The sequence below is a fragment of the Labrus bergylta genome, chromosome 12 (assembly GCF_963930695.1).
Source record: "Labrus bergylta chromosome 12, fLabBer1.1, whole genome shotgun sequence".
Classification (NCBI taxonomy): Eukaryota; Metazoa; Chordata; class Actinopteri; order Labriformes; family Labridae; genus Labrus; species Labrus bergylta.
Genome location: NC_089206.1, coordinates 12,765,538 through 12,782,494, shown reverse-complemented (window position 1 = coordinate 12,782,494; position 16,957 = coordinate 12,765,538). Strand labels below are relative to the sequence as shown.

General features: G+C 40.8%; 2 protein-coding genes across 3 annotated transcripts; both read right to left on the bottom strand.

The window, feature by feature from the left end:
- Positions 1-2,935: 2,935 nt before the first annotated feature.
- LOC109980989 (5-aminolevulinate synthase, non-specific, mitochondrial) lies at positions 2,936-7,799 on the bottom strand. 2 transcript variants are annotated; one of them, XM_020629591.3, is made up of 11 exons: positions 7,659-7,799; positions 6,555-6,760; positions 6,264-6,437; positions 5,978-6,109; positions 5,659-5,878; positions 5,334-5,518; positions 5,007-5,186; positions 4,550-4,714; positions 4,178-4,446; positions 3,831-3,993; positions 2,936-3,575 (listed from the first exon to the last, which is right to left on the bottom strand). In XM_020629591.3, exons 2-11 carry the CDS (start codon positions 6,742-6,744, stop codon positions 3,415-3,417), a joined length of 1,839 nt encoding a protein of 612 aa, XP_020485247.2. In that variant the 5' UTR covers positions 6,745-6,760; positions 7,659-7,799; the 3' UTR covers positions 2,936-3,414. The 2 variants fall into 2 exon arrangements, with proteins under 2 accessions (XP_020485247.2, XP_020485246.2); XM_020629590.2 differs by lacking the exon at positions 7,659-7,799 and adding an exon at positions 6,935-7,046.
- Positions 7,800-8,523: 724 nt separating this feature from the next.
- On the bottom strand, positions 8,524-15,224 carry spo11 (SPO11 initiator of meiotic double stranded breaks). The gene is made up of 13 exons (XM_020629572.3): positions 14,710-15,224; positions 13,927-14,040; positions 12,982-13,070; positions 12,490-12,556; positions 12,226-12,334; positions 11,818-11,904; positions 11,336-11,372; positions 11,090-11,199; positions 10,863-10,962; positions 10,418-10,455; positions 10,018-10,094; positions 9,514-9,625; positions 8,524-9,087 (listed from the first exon to the last, which is right to left on the bottom strand). Exons 1-13 carry the CDS (start codon positions 14,820-14,822, stop codon positions 8,968-8,970), a joined length of 1,173 nt encoding a protein of 390 aa, XP_020485228.1. The 5' UTR covers positions 14,823-15,224; the 3' UTR covers positions 8,524-8,967.
- Between the last annotated feature and the right edge of the window lie 1,733 nt (positions 15,225-16,957).

The window sequence follows — 16,957 nt, the reverse complement described above, 5'->3', positions numbered from 1 at the left end:
TTGTTTCGGAAGATCTCAATGAAATAATGTTGTCAATCACAGTCATCCTAATTCTCACTGTTTGTAATGTTTTTGGAGGATGTAATAAATGAAAATATGATTTCTACTTATTTCATATTGACACCATACTGTTACATTTTACCAAATGACCTTACATTGACAATGGTACATTTTATTAACTAGGTATAGTGGTTCATAGGTGTCTGTTTGCATAACACTAAACTTGCATTATAGGACCATAACTGCAACTTGAATGAACATCTTTAGGGAGTGCTTATTATTCATTAAAGAATATATAATATACATTATCATTTTATTATTGTCTGTTTTTCCTGACCTGACTATGTGAAACATTTACTGAACTTTATTTGACATCCTTTCAGACTACAGTTATACAATATACTGTATTTTTGCTTAGGGAGGCCTAGAGTACATAGCTATATACAATATGTAACTTCTTCTAACAATACAAGTGCTATTATGACAAGTAATGGGTTATTACACAAGATGAAATGAGAAATAGTTTTTAACTGAAATGACACCTTCCATATGGAAAACAGACCCTAAAATAGTCAGTAACTAGTCATTGTCTTCCTGGAAGAGCAGACACTGATCTCCTTCTCTCACCTTGCTCAATACTTTTGACTGCTGATGCATTTTTCCGCAGGACAGCAGCAGAACATTTCATGACGGAAGTATGTTGCAATCTTTTATCAAGCTAATATTTATCATGGTACTGGACACACCCATGCAATGGCTCAATTAAAATGTTTCTAAGGTGAAGTGTATCGAGGTAAGCTTTTTTTCACTTTTCTTATATCTACATTAAATGGTGACTCAATGGGAGATGTAGAAGCATGCTGCTGTGCATGTGTCTTTTCTTAGAATGCAGCAACAACATGCCCATAGTTCGCTAATGATGTGCATAATAATACAATTCAAATGGTGGAAGAGAGGGAGAGAGACAGAGAAGGATGCGTGCCTTGGGAATCCAGCCTCTGTAGCTCATCTGTCAGTGCACGTGAGTGGGGGAGACACAGATGTGCAGAGCATCAGGATTAACACAGAAACAGGAATAGAGCTAAAACCTGCACAAACACACACACACATATACAATTGCTCTTAACCATGGACTGGTCAGGCACACAACAACTGGCACAATATCATCGCCACAGCACATCCCAGCACAAATGCAGCACCTGACTCAAACAGCCAACCAGCAGAATGTCAAGAGTCGTGGCCCTTTACACATACGATTAAACTGAGCCTCCAGTAGGTGCTGAGGTGTTGGACCTGCTCTAAGGCTTCTCACGATAAGGCACAAAAAATGGTGATATATCAAAAAAATAAATTGCAACAATAAGGTCAAGACCTTACAGAGCAAAGATGAGTCCATATAATCCAAGACTGACACGGTGCTGTTGTATGTGGCCCTACTGTATAATTTTTAAATCAACAAAATCAAAACAAATCACCAAAAAATGAATAGAACATATCAAAGATTCATGATCTGAGCATGGCAGTTGTGGTCACCTGACTGCTCCACTTCCACCAACACTTTGGTTATATAATGTGCTCCAATAACAGGCTCATTTTTGGTCCTTGATTCACAGGATCCCAGGTTTTTCATCTGAAGAGCGTCGTTGAGGGGCTTTCACGCACACCCGACAGGCACACAATCACACTGCTGTCACGTGCAGATGTACTGTGGGATGCATTCAGAGATGAGACAGATTGGAGGAGCGCTTCCTTTCCATTGATGTTTCTCTGCGTGTGGGAGTAAAGGGTTTTTTGATCGTTTAAAAAAAAAAAAAAAGGGATGATCAAAGGAAAATGTGTAAAATCAATATGTTTTTTTATGGTTTTATCTAGTAGGAAAAGGCTTTTTGAATTAACCAGGCTAATAGGCTACATTAATAGCAGATTCATCTGACAGTTTATTGAACATGCCCTATAATCTCAGATTCTGCATGTGTGCTTCACTGAAACATACTGTGACGCACACTTGAAGCCTATTTGCTGCACTTTATTACAACCAATATGATCTCTCATGTTGTCCAGATGGGAAACACAATATCCTGTCCTCTATTGATACCATCTAGTGGTTCATGGTGAAAGCTGCTGCACCGCTATGAGTCATCTGCAAAGGAGGGAGGCGTCTGAACGTTGACAGCCTCTCAGCTGCAAACAGGGGGCCCAGTCTGCCTCCATGTGGTGAAACCAATAATATCATGTCATGCATTTCATGAATGAATGACCAGATGACCGCAAATCTGTCTTTAAGCTGATTATATGTGACCACCACAACTGGAAAGATCACAGCCTTTTAGCCAAACCAGCAGAAAGAAGTAGCTTTTTAACTACACGTTTCACAATATTTATGATCCAACTGCTTAGTCCAATCACTTCTATCCATCTGTGTTGTAAATGTATATAACATGTTTCTTACACTACCCAGGACATGAACCACAGGAATATATCTACAGGTGCAACCAATGTTCCATTCCAATGCATGTAAGAGGTATGAGTAACTACCTTCATCCTGCAGCACTGAATCCTGTGAAATAGTTTTAAAGTACAGTAAATGTTGTGCAGTAAATTTCCCAATTAATGTTAAAGGATAAAATGGTATGATGCCAGAAAGACAAAGTTGTGCCTTATAAGGGCTTTGAGATACAGCATATCAAAAGTATGACTTAGTTTGAGTGAGTATGATATTTGACACTGCTTCCTTGTTCATGTCATACTTGGAGATCCTTCTAGCATCAAATGTTAAGATTAGTGATGCACCTATGTATTGTTTGAATATGTGGGCCTTGTTGACAGACATGGGCTCAAATGCAAATATTGTGACATGCACCAATGTCAGATGGTGATGTTTAACTGTTGTGTTGCAACAATATAATGCTCACAAGCTATACCATCCAACTGCTGATTCAGAGAAGAGGGTTTTTTTTATTTATTTTGAACATGGGTATCAGTCGTGATTTTCACCATCTCTGGTTTAAAAAGGTTAATTGAGATTGACACATAAAATACACACCTGCAAAAAAAAAAAGTGTGGATACTTGGAAAGCTTTTATTCCACCAAAGCTGACAAAATGAATACTTGGTTGCCTTTGGCAGATGTTTACTAAATATTTTTCCTAATGATGATTTGCACTCAATATACACATCAATGTAAAAATTCAAATTCCAAGCATTTAATATAGTGAGCTTTGTAGCACCTTACTTACACATTTATTGATCAGAATGAACGTGTACAGTATTTGATTGTACACGTTCAATCAACGTCGCTACAATCGTTGCTACGATTTCTACTTATCGCTAAATAAATAAACTTATCGCTAAATAAATAAATAGCTTTAAATAGGAGGAGGAAGGCCACATGAGAATGTAGTGTTGAATGCAGTATCAAGCTACTGCTGATATCATGTGGCTGAGGCCTCTGAAGTAAGACTTCTCCCTCTCACTCATCAGCTCCAAGTGAAGAGGCTGCTGGCAGAAGTCACACTCGGCTGAGGAGTGAGACCTCAGTTCCAAACCCACTTCTTTCCAAGTCTTCACCAGTCGATCTATGGAGACAGAAGCAAAAACAAACAGCTGAAGATAACCACCACCTTTGACATACATTTTGGATATCAGATAAACCTAAATCAATGTCCAAAAACGATCTAAAGTGTAGAGATGAAACGATATTTCTCCCTCAAAATAAAAAACAGTATATTACACTTTGTATCAAACATCTCAAAGTCTGCTAACAAAGGGGCTAGGGTTCTTTAGTGAAGACACATTTTCAGCTTATAAAACAATGCTACAAACGGGCATACCGACAAAGTAGTACATCATTTGAGGGGTGTGGTGTGGAGTGGGGGCAATGCGCAGTAGCTCCTCTCCTTTGGCCACAGTGGGATAGTTGATTGCCTGGACGTAGATGTTGTAACGAGACATCATGATGTCGCAGATCTCAGTGTTCTTCTCTGCATCTGACACCTGCCAAACAGATACATCAATACTTTAATTCAAGTTTCAAAGTTTCTGAGACTAAATATGCTATAACACTGATGTACTTAAGCGTAGAGGTGAAAATAAAATTACATCATTTGGTTAGGGACATTTCTATTAGTGGAACCCTGCACCAGGTAATTGGATACATTCTTAACTTTTTTTTTTTTACCTGCACTGGAATGATGTGGCTTGGGCATTGGACAACAGGAAGTCCAGAGTCCATCAGCATCTGTCTGAGCAGCTTAACGCTCCTCTGATGTTTCCTCCTGAGCACCTGGCCTTCCTCACACTTCAGGACTTTGATTGACTCCCTGGCCCCTGCCAGAAGCATGGGGGGCAGGGAGGTGGTGAAGATGAAGCCTGCAGCGTAGGAGCGCACAGTGTCCACCAGGGCACTGGTGCTGGCGATATAGCCTCCAACACAGCCAAATGCCTTGCCTGGAATAAAAATTTAAAAACCATCACAAGTCAGAGAGGCATGTATTGAAGTTGTGAGATTGTAGAAAGAGGGTTTTCCCTCGTTTGGAAGGGTTCTACGTACCGAGGGTACCAGAGATGATGTCCATCTTGTGCATGACTCTGTCCCTGTCCCCAATCCCTCCTCCTCTGGGCCCGTACAAGCCCACAGCATGGACCTCATCCACAAAGGTAATGGCACCAAACTCATGGGCAATATCACACATCTCTTCTAGTGGACACACAGCGCCTGAAGAGAGCGTGGATTTCTTTAGATGATTTCACAATAATATCATAATCATTCTTTTACCTATTTAGTATCTAATGAAATGCAATGAAAAACAGAAAATGGTTTAATTGTTTATTTTGAGAAAATGTAAATACAATTATTCAAATTATTTTGGCATTTCAAATAACACAAATGTAAATACAACGTATTATGTTTCATTTCATAATAACTGAAATGAAACATTTATACTGGTTCAATACTGGTTCTCCCTTCTTTAAAATGCCCTGTTATATATCAAGGAATGTGTACTTACCATCCATAGAGTGCACTGTCTCAAAAGCAACAATCTTTGGAGTGGAGGGGTCGGACTTTCCAAGAAGTTCTCGGAGGTGCTTGACGTCATTGTGACGGAAGATAAACTTCTTGACCCCACTGTTCCGTATACCCTGAATCATTGAGGCATGGTTGCCTGCGTCAGAGTAGATTTCACAACCTAATGGAGGAAAACGGAGGGAAGTTTTACTTTACAATTCTCGACTATGGATTTGAGTCTGAAAGAAGAAAATGTGCAACATCACAAATGTTGTATCTAGAATGTGTAGGTTGTGTGACATATATGTCGTAGCTATATTGAACTTACCTGGTAGCATTTTTGCCAAAGTAAACAAAGTGGAGTCATTGGCTACGAAGCAAGACGTGAACAGCAGTGCAGCATCTTTTCTGTGAAGGTCAGCCAGCTCATGTTCAAGTTCAACGTGGAATTTGCTCGTCCCTGAAATGTTTCGTGTTCCTCCCGCACCAGCACCGTGCATTTGTAAAGTGTCCCTTGGTGTGGAAAAAAAAAAAGAGTACATTTCGTAAAAAGTCCAATCCATATCCTCGTTTCCTTTATCATCAGCATACTGTTATGATTTCTGATTAATGGCCCTTATAATGGCTGATAACTCCTCAGTGAGCACACTTACATGATTGCCTGGGTGACTTTGGGGTGGCGGCTCATGCCGAGGTAGTCGTTGCTGCACCAGACAGACACGTCCCTCTTATCATGAAGAGAATTGGAGTAGCTGTCTGCCATTGGGAACGAGAGGGCACGCCGGTTCACAGTTTTAAAAACCCTGTATGTGTGATCGGATTTTTTGGTCTCAATCGTCTTTTCAAAATACTTGTCATACTGGAAGGTAACCTCTGTTGGAGGAAAATGGAAGGTTTAAGGAGCATATAGGTTTTGATTTGAGAATAATATGATATGAGAATAAAAATGAATGAAGAAGAAATGTGTCTTACCCTCTGGCAGATGATCTTTTAGCAGGTGAGACACATGTGAAGATAAGGGTTTGATAAGGTTTTTTGGTGCTCTTATGCTGACTTTGTCTGCCTTGATAAGATCAACAACAGAAATATCCACACCTGTTTTCCCTGTTCAAAAGAGATCCCCACTGTTATAGATCTATACATCAACAACAAATATTCAAATGATATATACTTTAAAATTCACTAGTCTGTATGCCAATAACATCCTTTTACAGTTTCCATAAATATCAAATCACAGGTGTGTCTGTGCAAATGTTACCTGTGCGTATAGAGTGCACCTCATGTACATCCTCCTGTAGCTCCAGGCTGATCTCTCGCACTACCCTGTTGTTGTTTTGCACCATTTCTGCAGCCAGGAAAGGGCATTTTGAGCCCACAGGCCGGCCAGCGGGTTGCCTTACATTGCCTGGCAACTTGACTTCATGCTTCAGATCTGAATTGCAAATTTACAACTTAAATACTGCATACAAGTAAATCACATTGTGTTGTATTTTTTGTATTTTTACAGTAAATCAATCATGTGTAAGTGGATGCAATATAATCAACTGACCATTCTTTGTTGGAGTGCCTTTGGATGCAGAAGCTGAAGAGGACAGAGCTCTGGCCAGAGGTCTGGAGGCCAGATCCATCATCACAGGGCACTTTTGGGCATAGCTCACCAGGGATGACTTCCCAGCCATCTGTAGGCAAACACTGGGCACAACAGTGAGGAAAGGGCACCGACGAATAACTGTGTCCATATTAGGCAGTCTTGACCTGAAAAAATAGGAGAAGGAAGAACAAAATATGTGAAGACTGCTTTCCTGTGAGTTTTTTTTTTTTTTTTTTTAAGATAAAGCAGGATAGACAGACACCCATTGCAAATCCATATCCAAAGAGGTCACATAATGTCCCATGTGCCCATTTGACACGCCTATCACTGTCTTTCACCTGACAAAGTCCCAGTCCACCTTGATGTTAAAAACAAAAAAAGCCTTGCGAAACATCCCTGCTACACTGATGTATAACCGCTGAGACCACAAAGGATGTTATGGCTAAAGCCCAAGAGACTACCTTCATCCACCCTGCTCTGAAGTCAGCTGTCCTTGACAAGTATAGAAGGGAAGGCTTTTCAAGGACCTGTCCTGTTACATGATGTAGTACATGATCTTACCTAAGACAGTGGAGAAAAAGAGCCTTCTGGTTTTAGTTCAGACAAAACATGTCGTAAACCAGACAAAAAAAAAGGGGGCCTAGTCTCCTTTGTAGGGAATAAAATCTTCAAAGCCAAACATGTTCCTATGCAGTGAATCTCCTTTTTGGAATTGCCAGTTTTTTTTCCTACACAATTCATTTCATACTGACTTCACATAGCTTTTATTTACCATGCATTTTCTTTTTCATAACACAAAGTCAGACAGCCGAAAACTGGTTGGAAGCCCATACATCTATATAATATATTAATATATATATATATATATATATATATATTTAAACTTCAGAAGATAAGAAAACTTACATTTACATAAAATTGTACTTTAACTAAAGAAAATAATGGTTTTAACTAAGTCAGACCAATATAGCATACTCATTTGACAGCTGGACAGCAATACGCTTAAACTCCCCCTACTATATTCCCTCATACAGATTTGCAATTAAAACATTTTTAACTCACCTGGTTTATTTTTCGAAATGAAACGGCGCTCAGTCTCGCGCTCCTCCAGTTATCTGAAGACAGCTTTCATTGCACGTTACGAAAACTTCAGCCGAAGATACAACAGCGAGGTGACGTAGTAAGAGGCATGTTGCGCAAGCATGGAGACACGCCCACCGACAACGTTCACGTAACCCCGTCGAAGATCGTTTATTCCACGCAAGAACCACTCCACTTCTGTTTACTTAGCTCAAAACTGTTCCACACGTTCCTTTTGTCGTCATTGTAAAATAACAAAAACATTTATTTCCGTTTTTTTTTGCTTAACTTATGGGATGGATGTAGTATGGACAAACGTGAGTGAAGACCTATCTTTTTTTACGAGGTATTAATGTGACATCTCTGCCTTTAGATGTTTATTAGGGTTCCAGACCCACATGAGACCCAAAAGAGCATTTCAAGTTATGGCTTAAGTCATTTACGTAGATAAAGTTATAAAAACTTCTCAAAAGAGAAGAATACATAAATAACACCTGACTAGTTGACACCAGGTCTTTCCATCAGACTACATCAATGTATAGCCTACATAACATTTGATCTCATATTAAAAGTGCTTTAATGATAAAGATAACCATAATGTTTATGTTAGAAGACTAGAAAAGCACTGTACGATTTTATAATTTATCACTAAAATAGTTTCCCAGCAGCATTCCTGTGATGATAACTAGGCTTCATTAGAAGTATAACATTGTGGGTCCTTGTAGTTTTTTTGTTTGCATTTAATGAACACTGGCTCCACCTGCTGGAGAACAGATTGAATAAAGCACATGAGGGTGTGCCTTTGTTAACTTTTATAAGCATTAATGAATGAAACATCTCACCAATACAAGCCTAAACCTTTTAATCATCATCCACATCTGCTGGCTTTGAATATGTAAAAGAGCTTAATCAAATGCATTCAGTTGTTGTAAATCATGCCAGACATTGCTGAAACAATATTAAAATAATTAAATCCATAAATGAAACTGATAGTGTGTTCCAACACTTTGCAACCGCAGGTCCAAACATCTTTGATACATTTTTTTTTAAAGTGTTCTGGCTGATCACTGGAAAAGAATTGTTTTAATTATAAGTTGAGGCATGTTTGAAACCCAATTAGCAACCACAACACACAAACACTCACAAATATGAAAACATTGAAAACCAAACCAATTTCACATTTCAATCAGTCAGACAAGGTCAGACAGGACAATTGCATACACAGCTTTCTTCAGTTTTGCAACCAGCCATAGTAGTTCTGCTAATATTCCACTACGTGGCAGCATTGTGCTCATACCCAGCCGCCGTAGCGCAGCTTATTTGGCAGGTAGATGCTGGTGAGGAAATCGGGCACAATAGAGGCCAGGGACTGTATTTCAGCCTTGACCTTACTCTGCTGCATCATTTCCATCTACAACAAGAGCAAACCAGCAATCCTAAAAATTTGTAGAGATGCTTTTCAAACAGGCATTAATCATCAGGTGTTTATTTAGCAGACACTCCAAAACAGAGCGGCTGTTCTGTATACTTAAAACCAGCAAACAAGGAGACCTCGCAAACACACACACATTCCTAGGTGGTTTGTCACATGAGCAAAATGTTAAAACTGTGTAAACCTTGAGATAGAAAAAGGAGCAGGATATTCAAAGCAACATTTTCCAAAGCAGGCTCACAGGGGCTGAGTGTGGTTGGAAAGGGGTGTATGACATGCTCAACTAATATGACTTATTTAGTGTTCAAATTGACATGATAACAGTTCAAACTCAAATACTTCCTTTATTGCAACCCAACTCCTCCAACCTACAGTACCAGTTTTCCCTCTTTTCTATTCTCTTACCTCTTTCTGCCAGGCTGGTTGGCTGGTTAAGTACGGCCTTCTGAGGAGGCTGCTGAGTTTGTTTTCATCTCGCTTTGTGAGGGGGATCAGAGCATCCTCTGGAACCCGCAGCCTGAGGAATCAAATGTTGATTTTACTACACATGAATTCATTAATTTCCCCCAAATGGCAGCAAACAGCAAGCAGATTTGTAGATAGATATGGTCCCTGTGATTCCCTCACTTCTCGAGTAACTCACATGTCAGAGTGTATGTACGTTTAGGGGGGTGCGACATAAGAGGACAAACTGCACTCTACAATTAAATGTATGTCAAACCTCTAAATTTGTTCAAGGGGACATATACTTAAAACTCAATATACTCTCAGGAGCAGTTCATTGAAGGAGAAAAAAAGGCAAGAGCGACAGCAACAGAAACCAAAACAAACAATCTCCATGTCCCCAGAATATAAACCCAATTAGAGGCAGGAGGAGGAAGTCGGAAGTAGCCAATGTTGAGTCCAAACCTCTGTAGGTCAGAGGGGAGGAGGCCTAGCCACATAACACTGGGGACGGTCAGGCTGTGGGCCTCAAACGACAAGGACTGTGGAGAAAAATACAAAAACATACACAAACACACGCCCAGTCAGACACACAATATGTTTATACACAGAGTATATCTTCAATAAACACACCATAACCACAACTGTACCTAGGCAATGTGGTTCTGCCTAACATATGTTCACAATGAGGCTAATGAACACACACACAATCATTTCACATTCTCACTCCATCCCATGTCAGTGTCAATATTCTGAAATGGATGATTGGTCCTTTTTTTCTACTCAAAGAGGGTATAATTAAATCTTGCTAACATAGACACTGAACAGGCCACACTGGATAATGTACAGTACTGGCGAGACTCACCACTGATCCGTACTTGTAGATGCACATGATCTCAATCCCTGGGAAAATCAGGAGAGACAGAGACACACCGCAATCACTGACATACCAGAGCAATTATCCTGCAGAGATGTGTAGCGGAGCTCAGAACAAAGTAAAGCATTACATATGTGTCTCGCCATGCAATGGGAAAAAAGGTTAGAGGTACGGTGAATGAAGGAAACTGAGCCATCCTTCCTGGACAAGATCACACAAACGGAAATAACAGCCAAACTATGCAGCATGACGTAGCAGACAGGTGCTAACATCTGCTGGTTTAGAAAGACTTGCAAATCTACTGTGTGTGTGTGTGTGTGTGTGTGTGTGTGTGTACGGAGATGAAAAGTGAGTCAAGTGTTGTTAAATAGTTTGGAAATATGCAGAGCACGTGCGGTAGGTAACACTGGTTTGCAGTTGAAGGCAGATGTACCATGAGGGTCAGCATCCACCAGAGCGAAGATGGGGACGAGCAGCGTGTCCCACAGCTTTCTCACCATCAACCTGCTGTTCACATCTGGCACACCTTTACCCTGAGCCACACAAACACGTCTGGGTTTCATACAAAACCCCAACAACAAACACAGGTCGACTTGAACATGCACAACACAAGTTTCAATTCCATTCAAGAAGTGAGAGCAAAAAAAACTGAAAACACACTGTGATGATGATGCAGGGGGAGAGCTTTGTGCAGAAGTCATTGTCCAGTAGTCTCTGAAACGTGGCGTCCTTTTCCACGATCAAGACAAACTTTGCAGATGACACAATATCTGGACATGATCAAGGAATACAGATTCTACACGTACACACACACACAGATATACATACTATACACGACAGTGAGTGACTAAAGAGGAAAAGGCATGTGCATCTACATTCAATAGGCAAACAAATCACAAAGGATACTTCTTATTCCACCAATATTAGACGAAACAGCAACAGCCTAGAATAAAAAAAAGGCTTAAAACTCATTAAAGATGTTGGCATTTCCTTCTGTTATAAGTCTTGTAGTGCTATCACTGGTCACCCCGTTGAGCTGTGAACACCCCATAAATCCCATATTTCTACCAACACATGGATGATACGAGCTATAGAGTAACACCATACACAATTTCTGACAATTGCAGACAGATAGAACCTGATGCAAGTAATTTGCCATAAAAGGTAATACAGCAGGTTCAAAAACATGTTTTTTCAGCTAGGTGTAATAAACATGGATGCAAGCAGTATTTGGTTAGAAACATAATAAAATTCTATATTCTTTTTAACGATAAAACGCCACAGGAGGCCCTGAAGTCATCGTTGATGTAATGTTTCTGAGTGGAGTAACATGAGGCACACATTATGAACCAGCGAGCATGCTGACGTGTGTTTTCAATGAGACTTACGGCGGAGCTAGAGCGGCAGTCGATCCTTGTACCATCCTCCTCCAAATAACACAGATCGCCTGAGATCAATCCTTTGGACGTCGCCAACTTTCAACATAAACAAAAGACACACACACAAGTGGTCTTAATGTATGCTCATGTATGCTTCTGCCTTTGTGAATTCCACTTTAATTCAATTTCTGTTTCTTAAGTGTAACCACATTTTTTCCACAGGCGCTTCCTAAAATATTTGAAAGAAATGACTATAACAGAGTGACATATGTCATCTGAGGGACTGGAACTTGTTACAAAAATAGGCACAAAAAAAACCCCAAAAACATTTTTGGCTCAATGCTTTCATCTCTGAGGTCTGTTTGTTGTCCCTTTCACACCACTTGACCACTTTGCATCAGAAAGAAGTCCACTTACCACATGTAGAGCTCTGCGAGGGACCTTTAGCGTGCAGGAAATATCATCCACTATACTGTCTACAGTCTTCTGTGAACCAAACAGCTGTGTGTCGTTGTAATAGATGTCTCTAGGGGAATGAAATGTAAATCCTTACATTAAAATTGTTTTTTGCAAAAGCCAAGTAAAAGAAATCTGCTTCAACAGAATAATGACAGCAGGATACAGAGTGCGAGATTAATCTGCTCCACTGATCAATGAACAGGTGAATAAAATACAAATAACCTTTTTGTAGAATAGGAGTTGCTCTGCACAAGTTTGTAGATGACCATCAGAATCTTCAGAATTTGTGCTTTAAACAGAGAAAAAGATTCAATAATAATAATGAAATCCTAAACTTTAAACTCTGACGTATTATCATCAGTGAAATAGCAATAGTTTAAAAGACCAGCAGTGGAAAAACATACTCTGTTCTTAATTAGGGTATACAATATCCAACGTATCCCTTAAAGCCACTTTCTGCATATTCAGTCTGTGCCTATTTGTCACCTCAAACTAAGTCTGACTTTTACTGTTTGTGCAGTGTATGCATATGTTCACAATGTAAATGAAGGCCACATGAAGGGCACAACATCTGTGAAGGTTTTGGAAAAAAGGAAAGAAAAAGTAATGGCAATTGTCAAGAAGATTAAAGTCGCATATAAAGCAAAACAGAGGAAATAAGAACCGATTTTTGTGTGTGTGCGTGTGTGTGTGCGTGCGCGTGTGTCTCCTTACCAAATTTAGTGACAGACGAAGCACAGTCGCTCCTAATGGTGGTGACGGAGCTTTCTGAACACATCTGAAGCCCGACGGCACTGTCGAAACTTAAATGGGAAGCAATGAAAAGAAATTCAAACAGAAGTCAAATAGAAGGAAGAAAAGATGAGATGATCAAATTATCAAAGAAATCTCCACAGTGAGTGAGTGTGCTGCAATTACTTTTTTAAGCTTTGAAATCTGCTCCCCCACCTTTAAGCCATTTAAAATTCCCCACAGCCCCAGGGCTACCTGTGAGAAGACCTCCCTCATACCTTGCCACCCTGATTCCTCTGTGCTGCTCAAATCTGCAGGATTTTCACATTTGAAAGGAGCTGAGCTAGAATGCACTTTAAGCTGCGGCAAGGTTTGATCCAAACAAGACCAGACAGTTGACTTTGTTCTGAGCATTTGGTCTCTGCAGCCTAGTCACATTAAAGACTTTTGGACATTTTTGTTTATGGAACTGTGCATGTGTGTGTGTGTTTGCAGGCCAGGCCTTTTCAATTCCTTATCACTCTGTCATCTTTAAGCAGGAGGAAGCTTTTTCATCTTCAATCCCACAGACCCAAAATCTGGAAGTATAATTATTTTTCCTACCACCTGGTCGCTGGCTGCAGCCTGCTTTAAACCACCACCTTCACATATTTAAGTTGAAGCGTAAATGTCCTCTTTAAAATGTAAAATTAAACAGCAAGCTGATCATTGTGTGGCCTCACCTACCACCAAAAAGGTAAAGGACACACACACACACACACACACACACACACACACACACACACACACACACACACACACACACACACACACACACACACACACACACACACACACACACACACAATCAGTGTTTGAAACCACTGCAGTCTTCAGGGTACAAAAGAAGCAACTTTCATGTTAGAGCGTGTTTTAAAGCCAAGTTACCTGACATTGGCCCAGCTGGATCTGTTTGGCAGAGCCAGGACAGGGGCCTCATCTTTGGACAGACTTGTCACTATTCCAAGAACTACATTTTCAATGCGTGTCAAAATGTCCCTGCTGGATAAGAATATACGGTTAGAATGACAAAATTAAGAGAAATATTCTCATTCACCATCGTTTTCTGGGACATTTGTGTGCACTGAAAATAAATACAAATACACAATACATCTGTGACATATTTTAGACAAATATGTGTGTGCATATATATCATCCAGTAACTCATCTACTACCTGTGGTGGGTTCAACAAATGAAGTTGAGGGCTCCAGTCTGCTGATGCTTTTAAAAGGGCCCTAAAAACCCAACTTTTTAACAAAGCCTTCTGCTTGTGCTTTTAGTTTCGTTAGTTGCTTAGCTGATTAAATTAGTTTTTATTTCTATTTTTTTTCTTCCTGTAGCACTTTGAGATTTTTTTGCAAAAATGCAAAGTGCGTTACAAATTAAATGTATTATTATTATTATTATATTATTTGAAGACCCCTCTTTATTTCCATACTTAATACATACTATGGGGGGGGGGGGGCTCTAATAGTAGTAGTAATAGTGTCAGACACTATAACTGGGGAGTTACCAGCTACATTTTTAATTGGCAAAGCTGCTTGAAAAGTTCAAATGATCGCAAAGTACCCCGATGAACTAAATCCTGGTTGGAGCAGTCATCGCTATCTTGAGCGAAAGCTAACCTTGTTTAACTCCACTTAGCTCTCAGCAGGTGATAATGAACTTACTGCTTTATTTCTTCTTCAACACGTCGACAGTCTCTCGTCAATTCGACGTTGTCCAACAGTTCGGCTCGGAGCTTGTCAACTTCGGAAAACAGCTCTGCCACTCGGGATCCCATCGTGTAAACAACCGACAGCCTGCTGAGAAATTACACTCCGCTGTTCCCGCGTATTGATTTTGAGGAAATCGCGCGAGATTGGCGATTAACGCAACTACATTTAATTACTTTTTTTTAATTTACTAATTAATGACTCACCGCGTTTTGGTTATATGCCTATTTTGAATTAAGACGTCAAATGCAACTCAACAGGAAGCCAAGTAACTTATTTCAAGTAGATATGTTATGATTCACACTTTACAGATCTTTACAGAATGATTTACCATTCGCGCTGAAGATATTTTAAAGCGTATTTACTCTTGTGTACTTTAAAATTGCTTCCTCGGAGCCAACGGCGTCATGTTGACCGACCAAATGAATGCAAGAAGTCTCCATCTTCACTTTTAAGGTCAGTGCCTATTTCCAAGTTTGGCCCATAAATAAGACCCAGGAATGTGTGTGGTCCAGTTTGCACCTTGTTGGTGTAAAGAGAGGAGGCCTAATATGCCGATGGTTTAAAAAAAAAAAAAAAAACACACATTAGCAACCTCTGTGATACTTAATGAGACCCTTTCTTGCTGCTACTTGTCCTAAGGTGTGCATACTGTTTTGTGTGTTTGTGTGGATGATATCAGTAGGGTGGTGGTGGGGGGGGGGGGGGGGGTAATAAGCTGTGGTTAGAGCCTCAGAGACACCATATCTTTATTATGTCTGTCAGCCATCACGTGAAGGTAATGATAATGGTTTTGTTTTGTTGTTGCATCATCTTGCAGTTTGTTGTTAAAACAGAGGACTTTGCTTAAATTCTAAAACTATTAGGTCATCCAGAGTCCCCACCTTCAAGAAGAACTGCTGGCAGGCATGCTGTGTGTGTTTGTGGAGGCAGTACGGTCTTCCTTTCACAGTGTGAAGGCCTGGTCAGAGTGTGTGGGAGCAGGATCTAAAGAGAAAAGGTCTGAGACCCTGACCTGACCCTGAATATTTCCTAATGTGCAGCTTTACCGAAGGTCCCACTTTTCCCCTGAGTGGCTTTGACAAGCTGCTTCCGTAGTAATGGTTCTTAATTTCTGAGTAATTGCTATCTCCAAGTGATGAGGGACAACCCTTCACCAAGGCTGAAAAAATCTGAACATGTGGAAGACGGCAGGTTGTGGGGGCCCTTTTTTTCCTCTGTTCCAGAAAAGCTGAGACCCCTGCTGTTCCTTTGGCCCAGGAGAGATTTGTGTCGAGTGTGAGGCCCTAACCTGAGGAGACAGAGTGCAACGAGTCATGTGCTTGTCTCGGGATGAGTGTTTGTGCTGGGCAGGAGGGGGGGGGGGGGAGGGGGGTACACTGGGGAAGTAGGGGGCTGCAGGGTCAAAGGAAAGAAAGCAAGGGCACTCGCTGCAGGTGAGGGGGATTAGCTGCAGCTAGAGGCCCAAAGAAACTAAATACAGATCTGTCAACCTAATCCTCACAAATAGAAAACAGAGCTGCCCTCCCTTCACAATCCACATAGTTCAACACATCCCCTCCTGCCCCCCATTAACTTTCTACCTCAGGCTCTCCTTCTTCTCTGTTTCTCATCAGCTTTTTGTGGCCGGGGCCAGTCTGGCTCTCTAATGGCTTCTCAGACCAGCATCCCCTAAAGAGGAGCTGACTGATCACCCAGGGTCCTCTGTGATTGACAGGCCAGCACAGCTTCACAGAGTGATGAGAGCAAGAGTCAAAGGGCCGAGGCCTCTCACTACACAGACAACAATCTAAATTGGACCTCCGTCTAGAGCTGCACGGAACTGGATAGACCTTTATCAGGCCCTCACACCCCAGTAATGGATGCTGATAAGTATGTGGCGGGGTGAAGGTACCAGCTTAGTGTCGAGCAAGGACTCTGCTGATGACACAAGTGACAGAGTTCTTGAGTAATAACATCCTGCAATGGATAAGTCTCACTAAGCCAGGCATTACAGAAAGCTTAACTAGAACGGTATCTCTGACTCAATGACAACAGCTATAACTGATGGGTCTGTCTGGACTGCTGAGAGCTATAAATCAGATCGGAGCTTCTCTGGTGTTCCTGAGTGGCAAAGCTGGCTGCAGACAGACTCATTAGTGACATGACCTAGCAGATAAATGTGAAAATAGGCAATGAGTGATGGCTGGGAGGACTGCAAGGT